Source organism: Lycium ferocissimum, chromosome 12, assembly GCF_029784015.1.
Source record: "Lycium ferocissimum isolate CSIRO_LF1 chromosome 12, AGI_CSIRO_Lferr_CH_V1, whole genome shotgun sequence".
Lineage (NCBI taxonomy): Eukaryota > Viridiplantae > Streptophyta > Magnoliopsida > Solanales > Solanaceae > Lycium > Lycium ferocissimum.
In genome coordinates, this window is record NC_081353.1 from 38,340,647 (window position 1) to 38,362,801 (window position 22,155).

Here is a 22,155-nt window from a genome sequence, read left to right on the forward strand (position 1 = left end):
CAGCCAAACACATGTACCAAGCACTTTACACGCAAATATTCAGCAGATGAGAAAATTTCACATACTAGTATTTTGTCTCGACTGGGATTTGAACACCTAATCCCTTAAATTTCATCCACTAGATTAACCGCTAGGCGACATGCTTAAGTGCTTTGCGTAGTATATGTCAGAGTAGTTCATCAAGCTTAGGAACATGACAGAAACGAGAATGTTCCAGCATCATATTGAAACAAGAACAATTAGCTTTCTTCTTGCATAATCCAAAAGTAGCAGAAATATAGGAAACTGCTCAGACATGAGAATAAAGATAATGGTAAATGACTTGGTATGTGTCAACAACTCGCAAAAGAACTGTACAAATCTGACCAGAAATACGACCACAATTTGCACAAATCACAAGAGATGATAGAAATTTTGGAATAAATTACAAATTCTCAGCATTGAGAAGACTTTCATAGCATTCTGAAACTTGACATTCTGTCTGATAAATTTCACCAAATTCGAACTTATGAACCAACCAAGTTGCGGTGGAATCAAGCAGGTATTGGTTCCTCCAAAACTGTGCAAATTTGAACGAAAAAATCAGAACACATAATTTAGAAAAAATGTTTGTGTATGTCGGTGTGTGTATATATAAGAATAAGGAAGACAAAAAAAAAAACTAACCTTTCTTTTGCACAGACACGCCAGCTGAAGTATCTTCAGTGTCCTCCATAACAGCTTCTGTAATGACTGGTGCTTTAGTTGGTACGTCAGGTAGATCCAGTTTCTCTTCAGCGTTTTCAGCAGAAGGTACTGCAGAAGGAACTTCTGGCAGATCTTGAAGCGTTAACTGTACAAATTTTCCAGCATCAGGTAAAATATTAGTTCTTCAGAAAATGGCAGGCACATATTAAGATCACAAGCTTCAAAAGTCTTCTTTACTTTCTTAAACTCGGTGCTCAGTCAAACTAAGATACAAAATGAATCGGAAGGAGTATCATCATATCAAGGGATGGGAAAACAATAGCTTTCAAGGTTCTGAAGGCATCTAGAACCCTAGGTGGACTTATAACAGTGTCTTATATAGTAATTGCAAGTTCTTGTTTCCTCAAAATAAGGAGAAAGCATCAATATGAACTAGAGAGTATTATACTAGAATTCCATAAAGTTGTAGTGCTATAGCAAAGGTGATGATTTAGTGCAGTGGATTATTTCTCAGCTGGAAAAGGGAAGTGTAGCCAGAATAAGTAGGCAAAATTAAGATGATTTGTGGTGAAATTTTTTTTAAGGACAATTGTAGTTTAAGCTGAAATAGCTGCAGCAAAGCTGTTATGGTGTCATCAAGAAAAAAACAATATAGTCTGCAAAGAAATGAGATAAGTTTTAGCACCAATTGCCTGCATTAAAAATAGACAGACCTGAGATTCCAGATTCTCAAATTCTGCTAGAACTTCCTCCTCATCTTCAGCAGATAGCTTCTCTCCAAGAATAGCATTGACTTCCTGCAAAAGAATACGAGCAGTCACACACAAAAAAAGAAAAAAAAAAGAAAAAAAGACAATCCAGGAAAGGGACTGGTCTTCACTGTCAAGCTGATCTCTTTCCATATTGCATTTGCTATTGACTATGAGAACAAGCAGCACTAAGAATATATGAAATAGAATGTTGCTGTCTCTCAAACTGAATACTCTAACTATAGAAAAAGAGAATGAAACAAATACATGTATATAGATCTGGAGAAGGTAAATGAAAGCTAGAAGTGTGGAAATGAAAATGTATACGGGCATACAATAAAAGGCAGCCCCGGTGCACTAAGCTCCCGCTATGCATGGGATCTGGGGAAGGGCCTATTATACGCAGCCTTACCCTGCATTACTGCAAGAGGCTGTTTCCAGGCTCAAATCCGTGACCTCCTGGTCACATGGCAGCAACTTTACCACTTATGGCAAAGCTCTCCCCTTCAATTAAGGATGTCAAATTATTTGCTCAAATGCATGAATGGAGAAAATCAATCATTTTCTCCATTACAATACATAGGTAAGAGCGATTACAGGGATAATATCAAGAAACTTACTTCCTGATGGAAAGAAAATCATTTCAGGAAATAGATCAGAGGCTCGGCAGTTCCATTATATGAAAAGAATAACAGATTACAATCTCTTGGAATCCGTGCAAACTAGGGCACAACGGAGAAAATGATTCATTTAGGCAATACCAACTAGTTGGGATTAAAGTTTAATCATGTCTGTACATTTACATTAGGTATACCGTTTGTTGTGAGTCTTTTAGTCTGGTTAAATATTGGTTCGTCAATAGAAAATGTAGAGAGTTTATAGTGCTGGAGAACCTAAGTTTTTTTAAGTTCAATTGATACAAGTCAGCAACAAAGTTAATGCGGATTCATGCAGTTGATCCTAACTACTTGGGATTGAGACATAGTTATTGTGGTTGTTTAAAGTAATGATTTCATTAATATGAAACTCAGGGGAACCACTTATACAGGATAGAAGCAAAAGAGCCGAGAATTTTTTTTTTTCCAAAAAAAAAAAAAAAAGGAGATTCTCAATAAATAGTATCTTTACATGTGTTCCAGCTTTTTAGATTAAGTTATTTTTATTTTCAGATTGAATTGGATCTTTTATATTCAGATTTTATCTCCGATCACTATCTCTATCTCCAACTGTTGTGCACAAGACTTAGTTTGGTTTTATTCGTGCCTTTAGATACAGATAGAACCTTAATCGTAACAAAAGTTCTAGCTTGTTTGAGGCTCTTATTCTATAAGTAGGATGCCTTTTATACTTTCTTTTATATATACATGAATTCTACCCTATTATAATCTCTCCCTTAAATCTCTCTCTCCCTCCACTTATTGTTTCTTTCCGTCTTTGCCCAATTCCCCTTGCTAAATCTCTTTCCTGTTAACTTTCTTTCTTCTCCCCCTTCTCATTTCTTCCCCTTACCTTTCTCTCATCTCTCTTTCGGCACTATATCAAAACTACTAACACTATACAAGCATGAATGAACTCCCAAATCTCACCAAATTAATTAGATACAACCATATCTAAAAGAGAAGGATTAGGTATCAAAAGAACTTACATCTTGATAAGCTTTTGCCTCTGCTGTATCATCCATTAACTTTTGAACATCCTCTAGGTTAATTTCACTTTGAATTGCTTTGATTGCATTATTTCCAGTTTTCAAACTCTCAAAGACAGCCTTCTGCTTGCTTGTCAGTTCAATATCTGCCAACTATAAGAATTTACACATAGAATCAGAAAAAAAATTAAATTCTTAAAAGAAATAAGGGCATATAGCATGGTAGTAAAAGTATGGAACTGAATTAAGAAGAATTACTTGCTGCTCGACATTTATGAGCCAGACATCAACTTGCTTTAACAGTTCTTCTTGCACCTTCTTCTTTTTCAATGCTAAAAGGGCCCTCTCTTTCTTCTTTTCACGTAGCAAGTCTTTTGCAGCTTGTTTCTCAGCTTCAATGACAGCATCCAACTGAAAAAAAAGAATAACAGAACAGATTAGCAGGTCCGAAACTAACACATGAATCCAGTAGAATTTTCCTTGAGGACATCTTGTAAATCATTCCCCAAGGGGAGCCTTTGGCACCAAGAAAAAGGAGAGAACCTTTAAGTTGTTAAGGTGGACAATCATCTTGAACCTTCCGTTGCATCTTTTAACAGAATCCCAAGAAACTTCCCCTGCCTCATGTAAAACTAACTTATACCCATCTAACTTCAGGGTTTTCTTTCCTTTATTACTTTTCAAACTTTTTTGGGGTGTTAGCATTCTGACGTAGTGAATAATCAAGGGATGGGTCACTCTCCTATTAAGGATAAGTGGATAAAAATTTGCTGCACGTCCAGTTTCAATGTTACCTAAGAATGCCATTTTTTTTAAAATTATTTTTATCAGGAAAGATGATATCAATAAAGAAATTTCCATCATTTCAAGCAATGGTTGATACTGGGACTTGAGGTTTTGTATAGAAGGTAATTGCTCTGAGCTAGAGGTGGTAAGTGAACTTATATCTAGACTATATGGTTTGAAGTGCATCCAGAAATGGAGTTGACAGATTGTTTCCTTGGATGGCAATTATAGAAGATAAAAAGCTCCATCTAAGGTTCTTTTTTTATTATCATCAGAATCATATGAAGCGGTAATTACTCAAACAACTTCAACAAAAGTGAAAAACCATTGTATGAAATATACTTCTCCATCCATTTCAATTTATATGAACCTATTTCCTTATTAGTCCGTGCCAAAAAGAATGACCTTTTTCTGTATTTGGAAACAATTTACCTTTATGCAATGATTTATAGCCACACAAAATATGGACTCATTTAGACAGTTACCAGTTTCAAAAAAAATATGGACTCATTTAGACCACAAGTTTAAAAGTCTTCCCTTCTTTCTTAAACTCCGTGCCCAGTCAAATAGGTTCACCTAATCGAAATGGAGGGAGTATGTTTTTTAATCATAACCACTGCATAATAGTCTCTTATGTGTAGAAAGCAAGAACAAGCTGTCAAACATCTCTTACCCTATAGAATGGCCACTGAGATTCTGAATACATAATGTGTATTGAAAATTGTTACAAATATTCTAGGTAATGCCAAGTTGAGTTACTAATTGTTTCTCCCTGTGGAAGAGCTGGCATATTCATTCAGAAATATAGAAACTTCGAAATAAAGCTCCTCTATGCATCACATTATGGTTAAGGAAGAAACAACAACAACAACTCCGCCTCAGTCCCAAACAAGTCGGGGTCGGTAATATGAACACTCGCTGACCATGTTACTCTATTTAAACTCATCGCATGCCAATATTATGCAAATACAGATAAGAAAAGAACTAATTCCTAGAATACTGTAACATATACTCCCTCCGTCCTAATTTAAGTGTCCTACTTTCTTTTTTTGATCTGTCCCAAAAAGAGTCTCTTTTTATATTTAGTAAGTTTTCCAATTCCAACATTCTACATGGCAAGTTTAAAACCACAAGATTTAAAGGACTATACACATCTTTATTTTAAGATCACAAGATTCAAAAGTCTCCCTTTGTTTCTTAAACTCCGTGCCTAATCAAACTAAGACACTTATATTACAACGGAGGGAGTAATTATTATAACTTAAACTCAAGATCATAAACCCTGTATTGACATCATTGATGAGTTATATAACTTCTATCTGCAAATTTCATAATTTCACCTTACAATTCTCCACAAAAACCAAAACTTACAAATCCAAAGACTACCCATTGATCTATCTTTTCTTATATTCCATTTAGCTCCAAAGAATTAATAAAACTAAGCAATTTAACTTTACCCCACAAAAAATAAAACTATAATTAAAATTTCAAGAAAGGGTTTAAAAAAAAAAAAGAATAAAAGAATATATATACCTGTTGTTGATATTGAGCAAGTTTACGCCTTTGAGTCTTTAAAGAAAGAATTGCTTTATCAACTTCAGTAATCTTTGGTTTCTTCACAAATATATTTCCCATTTCCCAAAATATTCAAACACCCACCAAAAAAAATAAAAAAAAAGAATTTAAAGACCACCAAAACAATTAATTTTATTTATTTTAGAACAAAATTAAGGTCTTGCATCTCTCTATGCAAAGACCCTTTTGTGAAAATAAAAAAAAAAAAAAAAAAAAAAAAAACCCTTGCTTAGATATTGGTAATTGACCTGAATATGAGCTGAAAGAATGAAATGAAAATATGAAATCTGGGGATCGGATAATCCTAGACAATCATCTAATGAAGAAAAGTGTACAAATTAATGTTACAGTCGCAAGTTTTGAACCTTTTTTTGGGAGTAGAGGAGAGGTGTAAAGGTAGAAGAAGAAGTCTTCTTTAGGATTAAAAAAAGGGAAAAGGGTCAAAAAATACGAGGGGAATTTCATAAATATACAATTGGGTTATTTATATGGAAAATTTACAGCTCATAACTATTTCTGAGACTTATTTATTAATAATAGCTATCTTTTTTTTAATTATTTTTGGTAGCTTAATTATTTATTAAATTACCATGTATAACTTATTTTTTTAACTGCAGTGTATTTTTCTAAAAATAAGGTATCTCTCTCCCACTTAGCCACATTTTTTTTTTCAAATATTTTTCTCTCACCTATCAAATCTATTTTCTCCCTCACTCCTCTTTCTCTCTCCGTTCTATCTCCTAGTCTTTTAAATTGATTTTCTCTCACCTACCAAATTTATTTTCTCCCTCACCCCTCTTTCTCTCTCTCTGTTCCATCACCTACCCTAGATCTCATTTTCTCTTACAAATCAGAAGAATCCTACAGTAGTAGCAAACGACCATGGTCGATGAAAAAAATAGCTCTAACTTGGCCATGTTCTTAATCTCCTCACGTGTCTTCCCGCCTATCTTTCGCCTCGTACCATTCATAGAAGCATCTCGCAAACATTTGTGAGGTTATCTCCACTATATCCCTCGTTTTACGAGCTACTTCTTCAATGTCCACATCTGCAGCTACCTGATGTCACAGGAAGACATTTGCAATTTGTTAAAAGAAAGATTCATTCAACCAAATAGATAAACTAGCTACAATTCCTTCAAACTTCAGAAGCATATTACCAAAATCCATTTACAAAATAGGATCCAATTAAAAAGACACCAGTTTCATAAATCGAGAGACGTACGTCTTTATAACATTGATGCTTTGAGACATCGGAGAAAAAGTATGCTTGTATCGAATTCAAAAGAACAAGAAAAAAAAAACACCATTGATGAGAGTTGTGGAGCTTCATGTCCACCAAGTGTTTGATAAAATGTTTTAGTATAATTCAGTATATTTTTGTGTATTAACAAACAATATATCTAACTTTCAGTATATTTCAGTAATTATTTCATTGTATTTCAATGTATTTATCTTTTTTTGTTATAAATATAATGAATGTTCCAAATATAGAGCCTATTTTTACTACACTTTATTTTCACGACTTTTGTATTTCGCTGTATTTCAATGTATTTCTGCATTTTGTATTTCTAATTTATGAAACCGTTTTTGATATATTTCATTGTATTCCATTGTATATACGCATACTACAACTTTATATTTCTTGAACAATCAACCATATTTCATTATATTTCAGTGTAGATTTTTCTGTATTTGGAAGTTTTTAGATCTTTAGTGGTTTTTTAATTCAAAAAGTTTTGATTGTGATTAAAGTTGAGGGAGATTCGTAAGCTTTTATGGAAGAACAATCGTTATGCCTGATTTAAGGGAAGTTTTAAATTGAATCCCATAATTTTTTTTAAAAAAAACTGTTCCATAAATAGGGCCTGATTTTACTCTTCAGTGATTTGTGTGAAATATGGTTGATTTAATTAGACTTACTATTTAAAAAGGAAAAGAATATTATGTTCCAAAAATATAGCCTATTTTTTCTCCCAGAATTTTTTAAAAAATTATGTTCCAAAAATAGAGCCTAAATTTACTCTAACGGGTTTTGTATTTCTCTATATTTCGCTGTATTTCATTGTATTTCAAAAATGCGAGATACAACTGAAATACAGCCAAAAGCAGCTACGAATTGTAAATCTTCAACTTGTTGCTATAACTAGTTAGAAACTATTAAAACGTAGCTATTTATGTAAGTTTCCCTACTTATATTGTAAAAAAAATAGCCCAAAACTTATATTACAAAGCTTTAATCCAAAACTTCGCTCTTCTCCCCTCTCTCTCCACTGCCTCCTTCTTTTTTATTTTTTTTTTTTTTAATTTTTTTTTGTTGGAGTTCGTCACTGCCTTCTTTTTTATCTTTTTAAAAAATTTTACTATTATTTTTTTAGTTTTTTTTTAAATAGAATATTATAATTCATATACCTATATACACCCATATACACTCATATACAATATTATACTCCCTCCGGATAAAAAAAAGAGTCCACTTAGTCATTTGCACACCTCTTAAGAAACCACTAACTCCTAGACAAAAATAACTAATTTAACTAAATTACCCCTAATTAAATAAGCATTGGGATTTGATCATATAACACTTAATAGGGACAAATATGAAAAAACAGGATTAATTCTTTCTTGATTTCATAAGTGGACTCTTTTTTTGACTCAAGAAAAAAAGGCTAAGTGGACTCTTTTTTTGACTCAAGAAAAAAAGGCTGAGTGGACTCTTTTTTTTATCCGGAGGGAGTACAACATTACAATCCATATACTCATATACAATATTAGACAAAAATTATAATCCATATACTCATATACATTCATATACACCTATATACAAATATTATACACCCATATACAATATTATAACCCTTATATCCATATACACCCATATACACCCGTATACAATATTATACACCCATATATATTCATATACAATATTATACACCCATATACATTCATATACAAAATTATACACACATATACATTCATATACAATATTATACACCCATATACAATATTATAACTCATATATCCATATACGTTCATATACACTCATATACAATATTATACAATATAATACACCCATATACAATATTATGCAATATTATAACCCATATATCCATATACACCCATATACAATATTATACACCCATATACACTCATATACACCCATTTATAGTCATCGCCGGAGTTCCGTTCTCCGGCGTATACACCCATATACACCAACATATAATATTATACACTTATATACACCCATATACAATCATCGCCGGAGTTCCGTTCTCCGGCGAACTCCAACACCATCACTAGAACCAACGGTTCAAACATCAAAGATGCGGTGTGATAGTGGGAGAGGAGAAATAAAAAAAAAAATTAAAGATCTGGCATGACAGAGGGAGATGGGAAATTTAAAAAAAAAAAAAAACTAAAAAACAAAAAAATTTAAAAAAAAATTAAAAAAAAGGCGGTGGTGAACTCCAAAAAAAAAAATTAAAAAAAAATGAAAAAGAAGGAGGCAGTGGAGAGAGAGGGGGAGGAAGAGGGGAAAAGGTCATTTTTTGAAAAGTAATTTTTGTTTAAACTGAAGATGGGTTACTGTGGACAAGAAACTCAAATATGTGCTAAATTTAGTAGCATTGATACCCCAATTGATACTGAGTGTAATTATCCCTAAAATATACCTCTACTCTGGCAAAAATGCTAAAATAAATTTGATTCAAAAATACCCTTCCCATCATTAAAGTTTTCAGATATATCCTTATCTTAACGCAAATCCCCAACATAACTCGATTTCATTTTTAAACCTGACCCAACTACATAAAAAACTCATATGCGACCAACTTGTTTCTGAGTCCTACATCTGGAGCCACTAGCATGGGAGCGTGTAACCCATATAGGGTTTTTATTTAGTTGGGTCCGATTTAAATGTAGCGGGTTTAAAAATGAAATCGGGTTATGTTGGAAATTTCCCTTAAGACACGGGTATATTTGAAAACTTTAGTAACGGGAGGAATATTTTTTATTCAAATTTATAATGAAGGATATTTTTAAGCCTTTTCTCAAAGTAGAGGGGTATTTTTGACCCTTTTCCCTTAAAAAATGATAGTAGATACTCCTTAGCAATGGAGATTTTAACAGAATAGTCTTTTAAATTTGGAGTATGTCTAGTATCATCATTCTAAGCATACTCTTACACATATTTAGTTCCTTAAGTTTACCTATAAGCAGTTTTGGTATTTGTTAACTACGGGTGTACATGGATCGGGTTGGTTTAGATTTTTCAAATACCAAACTAAATTAATTATGTCGGGTTTTTAAATTTACAAATCAAACCAAACTAATAAAAATCGAGTTTTTCAACTTTGGGTTTTCTCGGGTTTTTTCAGTTTTTTTGGGTAAAGTCTTCATACAAAACATATAACTTGTGTTTCAAATATTTCTTTAGTCCTAGTAAAATACAACTATCTAATTAAGCTGTTTCTTAAGAAAATAACACTAAATGTGAAATTTAGTGATGATGTTGTACTAAAATATTCAACAAAAAAAATAATGAAATTGCTAAGCCATAATAAAAATGATCAAAATCTAAAGGTACTAAGTCGTGCAAAATAAGTACGGCTAATAAGTACTAATTACATATAACTAAATATTAAAGAAAAACTAAATTAAATGTATTTGCACTGACTAAACCAATGCAAACTTAAGATTAGTAGATATTCGACATTATTGTTATTCCTAGTGTTAGAATTGAATTTCTTTTCTTAGCATTATATTGATTTTGACTTTATTTGAGTTCTATGGACTATAAAACTTATTGGACCATTCAAAATTCTAAGTCCAAGCGTGAAACAATATGTGAAAAGACAAAAACTATGAAAAGTTTAAGAAATGTTTATAAATTACATCACAAATAAATATTTTTATGTATAAAATATTTTTAAAAATTGTATACATGTAATGTCGGGTTAGTTTGGTTCGGTTTGACTTTTTTTAGTTAAAACCAAACCAAATCAATTATGATTGGGATTTTTTTTTTTCAATATCAAACCAAGTCAAAGCAAACCACTAGTCTGATTTTTTTCTCGGATTGTCGGTTTGGTGCGATTTGTCGGTTTTCTTTGTAAAACCCTATTATTAATTATCTATTCCAAGTTTCCAACATACCAAATTAGTAGTAGTTGTTAATTGCATAAAATGGGATTTTTCTTTGTGTGCATTTGGACATAACAATTGTGAATTTTGAAAAAAAGTAGTACTTATTTGTTTTCAAGTTGAAAATGGTATGTAGAAATTGGAAAAGTAATTAAATATGAATAAAATATAAAGTAATTAAATATGAATATGAAATTGGAGTTGTGTTTGGATAAGAATACAAGTTAGAGTTTTTTTTGAATTTTTGTGAGTGATTTTGAGTGGAAATTGTGAAAACAGCTTTTGGAGCTTTTCGAATTTCGGAAAATTGTGACAATTCTATGTCCAAACAATTTTCTGAAATAATTTTCTAGAAAAAAGTGAAAACTATCTGTGACGAGACGGGGTTTCTTTATAAGAAACTTAAATTTCAGTCATAACACATATTATGTTTAAAGTAACAATATTATGCAATACAATCTGAACATGCAATTCAAACATGTACATATATATATCTTAAGAGCAATATTGTTTCTCCTTAAAAACTTGTAATACCAGTAAAACTTATCGTTATACAATTTTGTAATTATTAAGGACAAGTAATTAAAACTCACCGTCAGGAACTCTCAGATAACACGAAGATCAGACTTTTTCGGTTACTACTAACTTTTAGGGACCTGAATTTAACTTTTAGAGATAATTTGGAACCATTTTAGACACTACATTTCCATAGTAGTATGTTATTTCTTTGTATTATTCTAAACATGGGATAATAAAACCTTCATATACACACTTAACTAAGTAATAATTTTCGTTCATATATTATATTGCCTATATCATCCTACATTATGCATTTCTGATTCCTGCATCAGATTTTTAAACCAAACGCTCTAATTATAAAGGATTAGGTTTAATCTCTTAATTGCAATTTGTAATATCAAATTTATGTGTCTACAAAGGAGTACAAACTTGTCCATTTACCTTCTTAAATATTTTTTCGAATAACAAATAAAAAATAGGAAAAAATTCAAACTCCCACGCTAACTTTAGTGAGTGAATATTGAGTGGTAATCCGATGATTGAATTGTTACTTTCCATTCAGAGGTATGATCTAATTTACGCGTTTTTCTTCCTCTTTCTTCCACATGTCACAACTATTTTTAAATTACAAAATCAGTGAACGAGAAAAGGAAAAAAAAATAACAAATAAAATTGAGCAGTTACAGTATTAAGGCAAAAAGTATAAATAGTTAATTCAAGTAACAAACTTAAAACCGAGAACTCTTCTCCATTCTCTCCCCATTTTCTTCTTCATTTTTGGTTCTTACTTTCATTGAAATCTCCTCATTTTTCCTTTCCCCTTTCCCCCATCTTCAGGGGGAAAGTGAAAACGAAAAAACCATAACGAAAAAGAAGAAGAAATAAAGAAAAAAAAAAAAAATCAAGAAACCGCTCGCTTAAAAAAAATAATAATAATCTATATATGTATCTATATCTATATAATATAAAACGAGTTCTTGATCATTTCTTGTATTGTTATGGATGATACGTTATTCTTCGAGTCATTAAATTCCCCATCAGCTACATCTTCATCAGCTTCTCTTGATCTTGACCATACATTTGAATCAACACCTTGTTCTTCTCCATCTAGGAATTCTTCTTTAACAAAACTTAACGCTCGTGCATCTGCATTTATACCACGAAGCTCGTCCTCTCCATCATTGTCATCCGCCATGTTGGCAAAATCGTCTTCCTCGCCATCATTGGCGTCCATGTTGCCTTCACGGGCCGAGTCACCTCGGCCTGGAAGCAGGATCGGGCCCGGGCCAGGGTCAGGGCCCGTGATCACTCAAAGTGGACAGACGGTGGTGCATGTTATTACAACACCGTCTGCCACTTTTCATCAGATCACTACACATGTTCCTGTACAGAATTATATTTATGCATCTCAATTGCCTGTGCAATATCCATATGGTGGCATTGGAAGAGGATTTGTTGATCATGGTGGTATGCCAGCGGTGGTGGTTATTGGTGCCGATTCAGAAAGGTTAAGTGATGAAGCTTGTCAAAAGATTGTTAATCAGGCAATATATCTCTCTGTAGTTGTTAATCAGATGTGCACTTTACATTGTTCTTTATGTTTATTTTGTTTCAAATTAGATTCTTTTTATTTCTTACACAGGATTGACTCCTATGTTTTACTCCCTTTGTTCCATTTTATGTGTCTTTGTTTGATTGGACGAAGTTTAACAAAGTCGAAGATTTTTTAATCTTGTGATCTTAATTAAAGACGTATATAATGTACCAAATAAGCTTGAATCTTGTGATCTTAAAACATGTTAGGTGGAATGTTAGAGTTAAGAGTTACTAAATATAAAAGATGACATTCTTTTTGAAACAAATTAAAAAGGGAAGTAAGAGATATAAATTGAAATAGAGGGAGTACCTTCCTATATTATAAATATGTAGTTAAAATATCCAAATAGAAAAGTTTCAATTTTCCTTTGTTTGATAGGGAGAAGTAAAGGAGGCTATGATGTACGAAATATTTATTTGAATTTTCTTGCATTACTTGTCTAACTGGGATTTGTTTACATTCTCTGTAGGTGGAATTTTATTTTAGTGATATAAATTTGGCAACAACTGATCATCTAATAAGGATTATGTTCAAGGATCCAGAAGGATTTGGTATGATTTTTGTTAGCCTTACTAGAGTAATCATTGTCTTCATTGATATTTCAAAGTTCAAATTTTCTGATGATTTTTTTGATTTTTTTTCCATGTTGTAGTACCAATGTCTGTGGTTGCATCATTCAAGAAGATTAAAGCTCTTACAAGTAGTCATGCCCAGATTGCGAAAATTCTACGGACCTCCACAAAGCTTGTGAGTTTTTCTTTTTCGCCTGCTTATCTTCGCCCTCTCCCATCTACCATCCCCATCAGGGCCGAAGTTAGAGGGGGGAAAGGGTTCATCTGAACCTCCTTTATCGAAAAATTACACTGTATATACAAGGTCAAAATTTCTTTTATGTATTATGTATATATAGTAGATGTTGAACCCCGCCACTGATCTCCATCCCACCTTAAGAAGATCTCACTCTGCGTGAAATCTTTATGCTACCTGCAATTCACGTGTTTCCACGATTAAGATCTTGATATCTTGCATTCATATTCTTTGTAATTTAGTCATTATACATTTTTATTTATTTGATTTCTGTGCTTCTAGGTGGTTAGTGAAGACGGAAGAAAGGTTCGACGCCAATATCCGCTGGGTGAAAAGGACTTGGAAGAGCTGCAAGTAAGTTTATTTTTCTAAGGCTAGTGGTTTAACTTTCTGTTTTGAGCAGTGCAATCATGATGTTAGAACAAAGGCAGTTTACAAGTTTGTGAAGCATTTATATTTCCATCTATTGTTGCATCACATATTTTTGTCAATGCTGTCACTTCTAACAATTTGATTCTGTCTTTTCTTTAGTCTCGCATAGTGGTTGCTGAGAATTTACCCGATGACCACTGCCACCAGAACCTCATGAAGATTTTCTCAGCAGTGGGAAGGTATACTAGTATTCATGCAGCTGTAAACAAGATGGTTTAAGGAAATTAGGTCTTAAAATAAAATCAACAGTGTTTTTGAGACTCATTTCTTAACTAATTGTGCAGTGTAAAAATGATTCGGACATGTCAACCTCAGTCTTCCAATGGTGGAGCTTCTTCAGCATCTAGAACTGGAAAGTCAGATAGTACACTGTATAGTAACAAGGTGCACATCAGACATTTGATTTTCTAGTGTTAAGTCTTGAAATTGATGAAATGACGAATCTCAAGTTGGAGTTAACGAAAATCTGTTGACTACAGCTGACAATGCATACTGATAGCTGCAAAATAATGAAACCAAAAAAGAGTAAAACTATTGCTGCTACTATTTTTCGGAAGCCTGGCTTGTAGAATAGTTTGTATTGTCTATCTTAATCTTTGGAATATCTTATTCATTTCTAGAATCTGAATTGAAATAACTAAATGCAGTTGCATGCATTTGTGGAATATGAATCAGTTGAATTGGCTGAGAAGGCGGTAAGTAAATAAAAGCTATTCTTCATTATTGAGAGCCTGGATCATCTCTCTGGCATCCTTTAACCCTTGCAATCTTATTTTGCAGGTTATGGAGCTAAATGATGAAGATAACTGGAGAAATGGTCTAAAAGTCCGTATACTGAACAGGTGCACGGTATGTGTTTGACATATTTTTCCCTGATAGTTAATTTTAAACTGCATCCTAAAAGCAGGACGGTTTTCTACTCGCCTTTTAGTGAAATACAAATGTTAGATTAAACAAGTTCAACTTTTGTGGCAAAATTAGTGATGTAAGGTGGTTGTACTATGGGTTTCAGAACTGTTGATTAGTATTCGTCCTGACATTATTAAGATTCTTAAGATCCAAATAAATTTGAGTCGTCTTGTGGTCTCTGGCTTCACTTATAGGACAACTCGAAAGTATTGGATTCTTTCCCACTAAGTATTTATGGATTTTGGTTGAACTCACAGGGAAAATCTGGTCAAACTCGAGGGAAGAAAGTTGGTTATGAGAGTGAGCTTAACTTCAAGGACGACGATACTTCAGGATCAGAGGCCAGCGAGAAACATAATGACGACTTGTGGCACCACTTTGATACTCACTTGAATGACCTAGCAGTAAGTGTTGTCATCTTTCAAATATGAACAAGATACTCCCTCTTTATTAGTTTCTTACTTTCCTTTTTAATCAGTTTCAAAAAGAAAGTCTCTTTCCTAATATGGCAACTTTTTAGTTTTAACATCCCACATGGCATGTTTAAGGCCACAAGATTAAAGAGAATTTTAGTACATTTACATATCTTTTAGCTTAAGACCACAAGATTCAAAAGTCTTTTTTATTTTCTTAAATTTCGCGCCTAGTCAAACTAAGACAAACAAACTAAAACAAAAGGGAGTATAACGTTCCTCTGTTATGTAATGTAGTGAATGACTGTCAAGTTATTTTGTTGGTGTTTTACATGGCAGGAGGAGCATGGCAGCGATGGGCAGAGGAAAGGGCTCAATCGCAGTTGGGTTAAGGGGCTGGGTCAAGGACGTGGACGTCCTCAATTTCTTCAAAACAACCGTGGAGGTCATTTAGGGACTCTGCCGTCAAGTATGAGGCGTGCACACAGTGTGGGGAGTTCGCTGTCAAGCATCAATCGTTTTAGTCTAGCAGGGCAGCCCTCGATGCTCTCTGAGCAATCAGCACCAGCCAAGCAAGCTTTTGTGCCTCGCATGCCAGATGGCACTAGGGGATTCTCCATGGGTCGAGGTAAACCAGTTGCAATTTAAACAGCATAATGAGTATGTGGTTATGTGGTCGAGTGGCTACTCGTGCGAGCATTTCCAAATGGAGAAATGGGAACGTGCTCTTTTTTTGCAGTATCGATTTGTTATTTTTCTTCACTAGGGCTTCCATCGTGTTTATGAAGCAAAACCTGAGGGATTAACGTAAAGTTATACAAATGTAGCAAAGAATCCTCCTCTTCCCTCTCTCCCCTCTAGCTTCATCTTAGTTTTTGTGTATACTAACAGAAATTGAATATTGTCTTATAGTTCTATCCTATGTAAATGAACTGAGGTGCTCATAGGAAATTTATTTCCATGATTGCATGACTCTATTTCCAAGTACAAGGCCCTATGGATAATACCTTATGTAATAAGTACTCTCTTTTTTATAACCGTGGTGTCCGGGCCAACTTGCACACACCTCGACCAATTCCAGAATGGCTCCTGCTACCTCCCACTAGCACAGGTACTGGGTAACTCTATCCACCAGGCTTGGACAGATGAGAAAAGATAACCTAGAGTTTTTTGCCTCCCCTAGAAAACTTGAGACCTCATGGTTCTCAACCCATTTCATTAACCAGCGCCACACCCTTGGGTGCAGGTTGGAAGTACATTAGCATTATCACTTCACAATCCAATAAGTTATTTTCACTTCATTAGCCTCTTGATCGGTCGATTGATTAGATTTGAGTATGAAGGGGTTGATTAAGTCCGAGATCCGACCAAGACTAAGGCTGAGACCTGTTGTGGATTGCTAGGAAGCGCATAACTTGGATAAACCAAAGATTAAATTTGGTTTGTCTAGTAGTAACTTATTTTTGCAAGTTCATATTCTGTACATGAGCTATGTTGCTTAAGGCTCATTCATATTCAAAGGGAAAAGGTTAAAGTTGGCCTTGTGCTATACTGAAATCAAGTAACATTAAAATTTTGGTCTAATATTACCCCCATAGTTAGGCAAAAAGGTCTCATGTTTGTCCTTGTTCCCTAACGGAGCTCCAACCGGTGGATAATTTTAAAACAAAGTTAAAATTTGAGGGATAAACTTAGACCTTTTGCCTTGATGAATTTGGACACATAGAGTCCACCCTTTTCACAGTGGAGATGTTAATGTCAAGGACAAATATGAGACATTTGCTAACAACAAGGCCATGAATGCATCAAAAGTGTAACAGAGGGCAAAATTGAGCAATTTTGGATAATAAAGAATAACAGTGAACATTTTCCCTTTTCAAAGTAAAAAGTTCTTGTTAGAATCATCTTGCAACATCAAAAAATATGTAACTAGCCCTTCACCATTTTTAAAGCAGACAACTATGTGGAACCGCAACTATGTAGAACATTTTAATTTTAAAAGAGAATCAACTATGATGACAATGTGGAGCGCAGCCTCTGCAGATAACTTGATGTAAACAGTTCAAAAACAGAAATGTACATCACTTACATAGATTTATTGAGATGACACAATAACAACAAACATGCAAGTTATTACCATGTTGATCTATCCATAACCCGACTTCATAGCATACAACTTTCCCATCTCTATAAATTTCTGAAGGAGATTTCAAGTATTGAGTGCAGAAAAACAAATAACATAAGAATACTTTTAAGAATTGACGAGTCGCTCCATTGCTAGTTTGAGAACTTTTGGAGCATCAACTGTTACTGCCACTTTGATTGAGGGTTTATCAGACCATTCAGTGACTTCAGCAAACCTTCAAAATCCAATAGCAGATGAAATAATTATAAGATGAAGTAAAAGTCTTAAACCATTAGAAGGAGAGCAAGTACTTCGAGTACAAATCGAATACAATGTCAACTTAGCTTAATCCTTTTGTCCATTTTCCTTCTAGAATACAATGTCAACTTAGTTTAATCAGCCAGTGCAGTAAAGAAGAGGCTGGTAAAGAAGAGGCTGACTTTGAAACTTTTACCAAATAACATGTAAAAACAGAGAAAAAGGAAAAAAAAAAAAAAACTAAGGAATTGTGAACTAAATACCTTTTCTTCTTGTTATAAAAGATTGTGAGACCCTTCGTGATGCCAACAGTCTGAACTCAAACCACACCTTCTGAATAGGTGAAAAGCGATGGATTAACAGCAGCAAGTAAGGCAGTTGGATCATGAAGGAAAACACCTACATAGAGACCCAATTCCGGTAACATCAAGACAACGAACAGGCACTGATGAGAAATATGGAAACAACTAACTTTGCACTAGACAGACCTCTTGAGCTGTATGCAGTATGGTGATAATCGAAATAGACATCCAAAAGCTTGCAGAGGTACTTGGCAAATTTTCCATTAGACTTTTCCAACTCGCCGCGATCAGAATCTACCAAGAATAGATAGATGCTAATTAAAGAAGCTAACTAAAATAAAGCCCCTCGGCGCTCAACTCATACCTTTTACTACAGAATGGAAGAACAGGAAAGTCAAAGGCTCAGTAAGGTTTAGGTTCAACTTCACATGATGATGAAATATATGAGAATTCTACGCTATAAGAAGATGGATTATCCTTTTGTTTGTTAGAGTAGTTCCTATTTTTCAAAATTTGTTAGTCAGAAAAAGGTAGAAATAGGTGCTTAAATTGTGCTGGTAGTTGAGGATTTTACTGGTTTTTTGGTTTGAATATAAGCTTATAAATAGGCATGTTCACTATATTGTTCTCTATAGCAATAGCAAGTTAGTTTTCAGCTCTCTCTATCCTTTTTATTTTTAGGGAAAAGGGTTTATTTTGCCCCTACACTATTTGAAATAGGACAATTTCATCCTTCGTTTCGTCTTTGGCACAAAAAGCGTCGCCATTAGCAAAGTGGTGTAAAAATGACCTCACCACTAAGACACAGTGACTCGAAGGTATGAAATGAATGAGGACCGGAATCTGTACAATACCTGAGCAATTAGCTATATAACTTAAGCAACAAAGAAAAGATTACCTGTAAGGACCACTTGATGTGTAATATTTAATCCAACAGCAAGAACATCAGCACCACTGGTAAATACAATATCAGCAGCAGTTGGATCTTTGAAGATCTTGCACAGATGAGGAATACAAGGTATGAGAAAAAAAAAAAAAAAAGTAAATCTGAGAAGTTGAAGCACATATATGGGTGTGTCCATTAGCAACTTACATTAGCCTCAGCTGCTGGATTCACATTTCCATTTACAGCAAAAGCACCACCAAGAACAACAATTTGGCCGATGTTTTTAAAAAATTCAGGATCCAACTGAATGGCCTACTCATACACAGATATGGTGAACATTATTTTTATTAGTTTGATATGTAAAATTCAGTTGGAATATGTGATACTTACAAGTGCTATATTTGTAAGGGGGCCCAAGGTCACTACAGTGACCTTTCCGGGGTAAATACAAGCTTGTTGAATGAGAAATTCAGCTGCAGTCTGTTCAATAGGCTTTCCTTTGGGTGGATGAATGTTTTGGTTCCCCAGTCCATCCATGCCATGAACATGACCGGTACTTTGAAGTTTTGCGCCTTCCTTTACATGAAAATTAAACAAAGTCCACAGTAGAAATTTTATGAGAGAAAAAAGTTAAGCAGTAAGACAGAGAACTGAACAAGGAGTTAAGCTGTACATACGGTGATTGTAATGTGCGAGCCTTCAGCCACTGGAATATCTGACTTCTCAGCTACCTCCAACTGAATCATCAAGACCGGAAATCAACGTCCATGCTTATGGAAAAAAGAACTTAAAGATATTTTTTCACTCTTTCTTTTCTAGTTTGTTCTTAAAGAATGTCTCCTTTCTATATTTCAAAACTGAACTTCTCATATTACCATGACATGCTTTTATAGCCATTAGCCCTAGAAATGTTTTAAGACCACAAGTTCTAGTAAAGGCGGAGCCAGGATTTTTAGTTACAGGTTTTGGAGCACAGTTTTTTTACTTAATGGGCTCTGAATAGATTATTTGTACTTATTAAATGAATTTTTAAACACAATAGAGGGTTTGAGCCAAAATTACTGAGTTCTCTATGGCTAGCACTGTGGCTCCACCAATGAGTCCTAGGGATACTTTTGGTGCGTAAAAAGTCTTTCTTCTGTTCTTTCTTAAACTCATGTCTAGTGAATCACCGCCTTATCAAATGGAACGGAAGGAGTAGAATATAATTCTGGTAAAGCCTAATTGGCACAAAAACTTACTCCAAGAACTTGCAAACTTTAGAGGTTATATCCAATAGCATATTGAATGCTAAATAGTGCTAGGAATTAGTTCAAAGAAAGCTAGGAACTTTACCAGATGTAAAGCATTTCTGGTGGCCAGAGTTGTGTGGACATTACCAAATATTGTTGTGAGTCCAATCACCTCTATTTCAGGAGATTGAAGTGCCACAAATATTGCTATTGCATCATCTGAACATGATCATAACAGCTCAATTAACTCAACAGTTGAATCTTGAAATGCTATGCAGCTCAAACGCTAGTTACTATGCAGAAAAAGAAAATAAAAACAATCTTAGATGAAGTGAGATTGTTCCTTAAGCTAACATGTATCTCTATAGTATTTTTCTGAATAGTGAAAAAGCAAAAATACCAATTCCAGGGTCAGTGTCAATGATGACTTTTTTGCTTTCTGCTGCCATTTTTTGGATTATGCAAATGAATGAAAACAGAATCAGAAAGGGTTGATGACAACAAAATGGGAAAGCAAACAGTGTTGGCACTAAACCTTTTTGATAATGCAAAGAATAAAGAAGTTTTGTGGGTCTTTTTTCTTTTCTTACTTCTTGTGGAGAGACCGGTTTACACGATTTATCGAAAACGCTTTCAAGGCAATGACCCGAGAAAGTATTATTTTTGATAAGCTATTACTGTTTTATTTCTGTTCAGTAACAATTTTGTTGCATTTTTCTTAACAGTTACAGTTATTTTCAGGTAAGTACCAGAAGTTTTGACTCTATAATTGCTGTTTTAGGCTGTTGGAAACAGTTGGACCCCGTCAGGTACTGGCAGTTTGTAAATGATTGTCATTTATGTTTCCCTTGTGTAAAGAATTTTTGGAATGGGATGGAAAATTGGCAAGATTTCGAAGAAATAAAAATAAGAAAAGGGCAGTATGGTGCACTGGGCAGTGCTGTAGACAGTCTATGTAATGCAAGTATTAATAGTTATTTCTACGGTTCGAACCCGTGATCTATAGGTCACACGGAGACAACTTTACGGTGCTCCAACCCTCCCCTTCTTCAAAGAAATAAACTAAAAATAAACGAAAAAAAATTGTTATCTTTGATCAGAAAATAAATCTTGTTTTTTTTATTAAGAAAATAATTCTAATCTATAACGTTTTGCGAAAAGCCGATTTTGATTTTACCAAAAAAGTTTTTCCGTGTACAAGGGCAAAACGTATAATTTTTTGTATGAGTTGGGGCATAGATATTTTAGTTTTTCAATTTCAATTTTTTTTAAAATAAAATTATATGTTCTAAAATAATGGGAAAAGTAGTCATTTAACAAAAGGGTTAGAATAGTGTATTAATTTGGATAGCTCTGTATTTGAATAATTACCTGTGCCAGGTAGTAAGATTAATAAATTAAATACTCCTGCTATTTTTTAAAAGTAATTGGCATTCATTGTTAGAGACTTATTTGCTTAAGAAAATATATTAGATTTGAAACTTTTAAATTAACAACAAAACGATGCACCTATTTGGAAAAATAAACTAAAGGTGACAAAAAAATTTACTAATTAGAAATGGTGACAAGTTTGACCAACCTTAAAAATATGATTAAGTTAAATGGGACTGAATAATAATTTTTAAAACTTCTAAATCTTTTACAAAATACAAAAAAAATCCAACTTAATCCCAAAAAACCCACCAGCCCCCCTTCTCCTCCTTCCACGCCTCCCCCCGCCCCACATCCCCACCCCCGTAATTTTTTTTTATTTTTTTTAAGTTTTGATATTTTTTATTTGCTTTTTCACCTGACCCCCTCCTCCTCCTCCTCCCACCACCACCCCCCCCCCCCCCCATTTTTTTTTTTTTTTTTTTTTTTTTTTACAGTTTTAAATTTTTTTACTTGCTTTTTAACCACCCACCCTCCTCCTCCCCCCCCCCCCCCCCCCCAAAATGATGTTTTTTTTTTTAAGTTTTGATTTTCTTTATTTGTTTTTTTCAACCCCCCCCCCCGGCCCTCGTCCTCCTCCCAACCCAAATATTTTTTTTTAAGTTTTGTTTTTTTTTTTTAACAACCCCCACTCCTCCTCCCGCCACCCCTCACCTCCCC

At 33.9% G+C, this 22,155-nt stretch overlaps 2 protein-coding genes and 1 pseudogene across 2 annotated transcripts; 1 reads left to right on the top strand and 2 right to left on the bottom strand.

Moving 5' to 3' along the window:
* Positions 1-296: 296 nt before the first annotated feature.
* Positions 297-5,902, bottom strand: LOC132039903 (vacuolar protein sorting-associated protein 20 homolog 2-like). The gene is made up of 6 exons (XM_059430454.1): positions 5,401-5,902; positions 3,340-3,492; positions 3,082-3,234; positions 1,401-1,484; positions 667-832; positions 297-559 (listed from the first exon to the last, which is right to left on the bottom strand). Exons 1-6 carry the CDS (start codon positions 5,500-5,502, stop codon positions 534-536), a joined length of 684 nt encoding a protein of 227 aa, XP_059286437.1. The 5' UTR covers positions 5,503-5,902; the 3' UTR covers positions 297-533.
* Positions 5,903-11,818: 5,916 nt separating this feature from the next.
* Positions 11,819-15,918, top strand: LOC132040103 (la-related protein 6B-like; annotated as a pseudogene).
* Positions 15,919-17,427: 1,509 nt separating this feature from the next.
* LOC132040626 (probable uridine nucleosidase 2) lies at positions 17,428-20,706 on the bottom strand. Its single transcript, XM_059431279.1, has 9 exons — positions 20,465-20,706; positions 20,168-20,283; positions 19,510-19,569; positions 19,223-19,408; positions 19,040-19,144; positions 18,845-18,941; positions 18,133-18,240; positions 17,908-18,043; positions 17,428-17,621 (listed from the first exon to the last, which is right to left on the bottom strand). The coding sequence occupies exons 1-8, from the start codon at positions 20,511-20,513 to the stop codon at positions 17,964-17,966; spliced, it is 801 nt and encodes a 266-aa protein (XP_059287262.1). The 5' UTR covers positions 20,514-20,706; the 3' UTR covers positions 17,428-17,621; positions 17,908-17,963.
* Positions 20,707-22,155: the final 1,449 nt, after the last annotated feature.

What these genes read in the sequence shown, in the direction of transcription:
- LOC132039903 (XM_059430454.1), bottom strand. Translation starts at nt 5,502, where the DNA reads ATGGGAAATATATTTGTGAAGAAACCAAAGATTACTGAAGTTGATAAA. An exon ending in TTGAGAATCTGGAATCTCAG is followed by an intron (nt 833 to 1,400) that starts GTCTGTCTATTT and finishes AAATTTGTACAG; the next exon opens with TTAACGCTTCAAGATCTGCC. An exon ending in CGTGTCTGTGCAAAAGAAAG is followed by an intron (nt 560 to 666) that starts GTTAGTTTTTTT and finishes AAATTTGCACAG; the next exon opens with TTTTGGAGGAACCAATACCT.
- LOC132040626 (XM_059431279.1), bottom strand. Translation starts at nt 20,513, where the DNA reads ATGGCAGCAGAAAGCAAAAAAGTCATCATTGACACTGACCCTGGAATT. An exon ending in ATCCAGCAGCTGAGGCTAAT is followed by an intron (nt 18,942 to 19,039) that starts GTAAGTTGCTAA and finishes CATCTGTGCAAG; the next exon opens with ATCTTCAAAGATCCAACTGC. An exon ending in TACTGCATACAGCTCAAGAG is followed by an intron (nt 18,044 to 18,132) that starts GTCTGTCTAGTG and finishes GTCTCTATGTAG; the next exon opens with GTGTTTTCCTTCATGATCCA.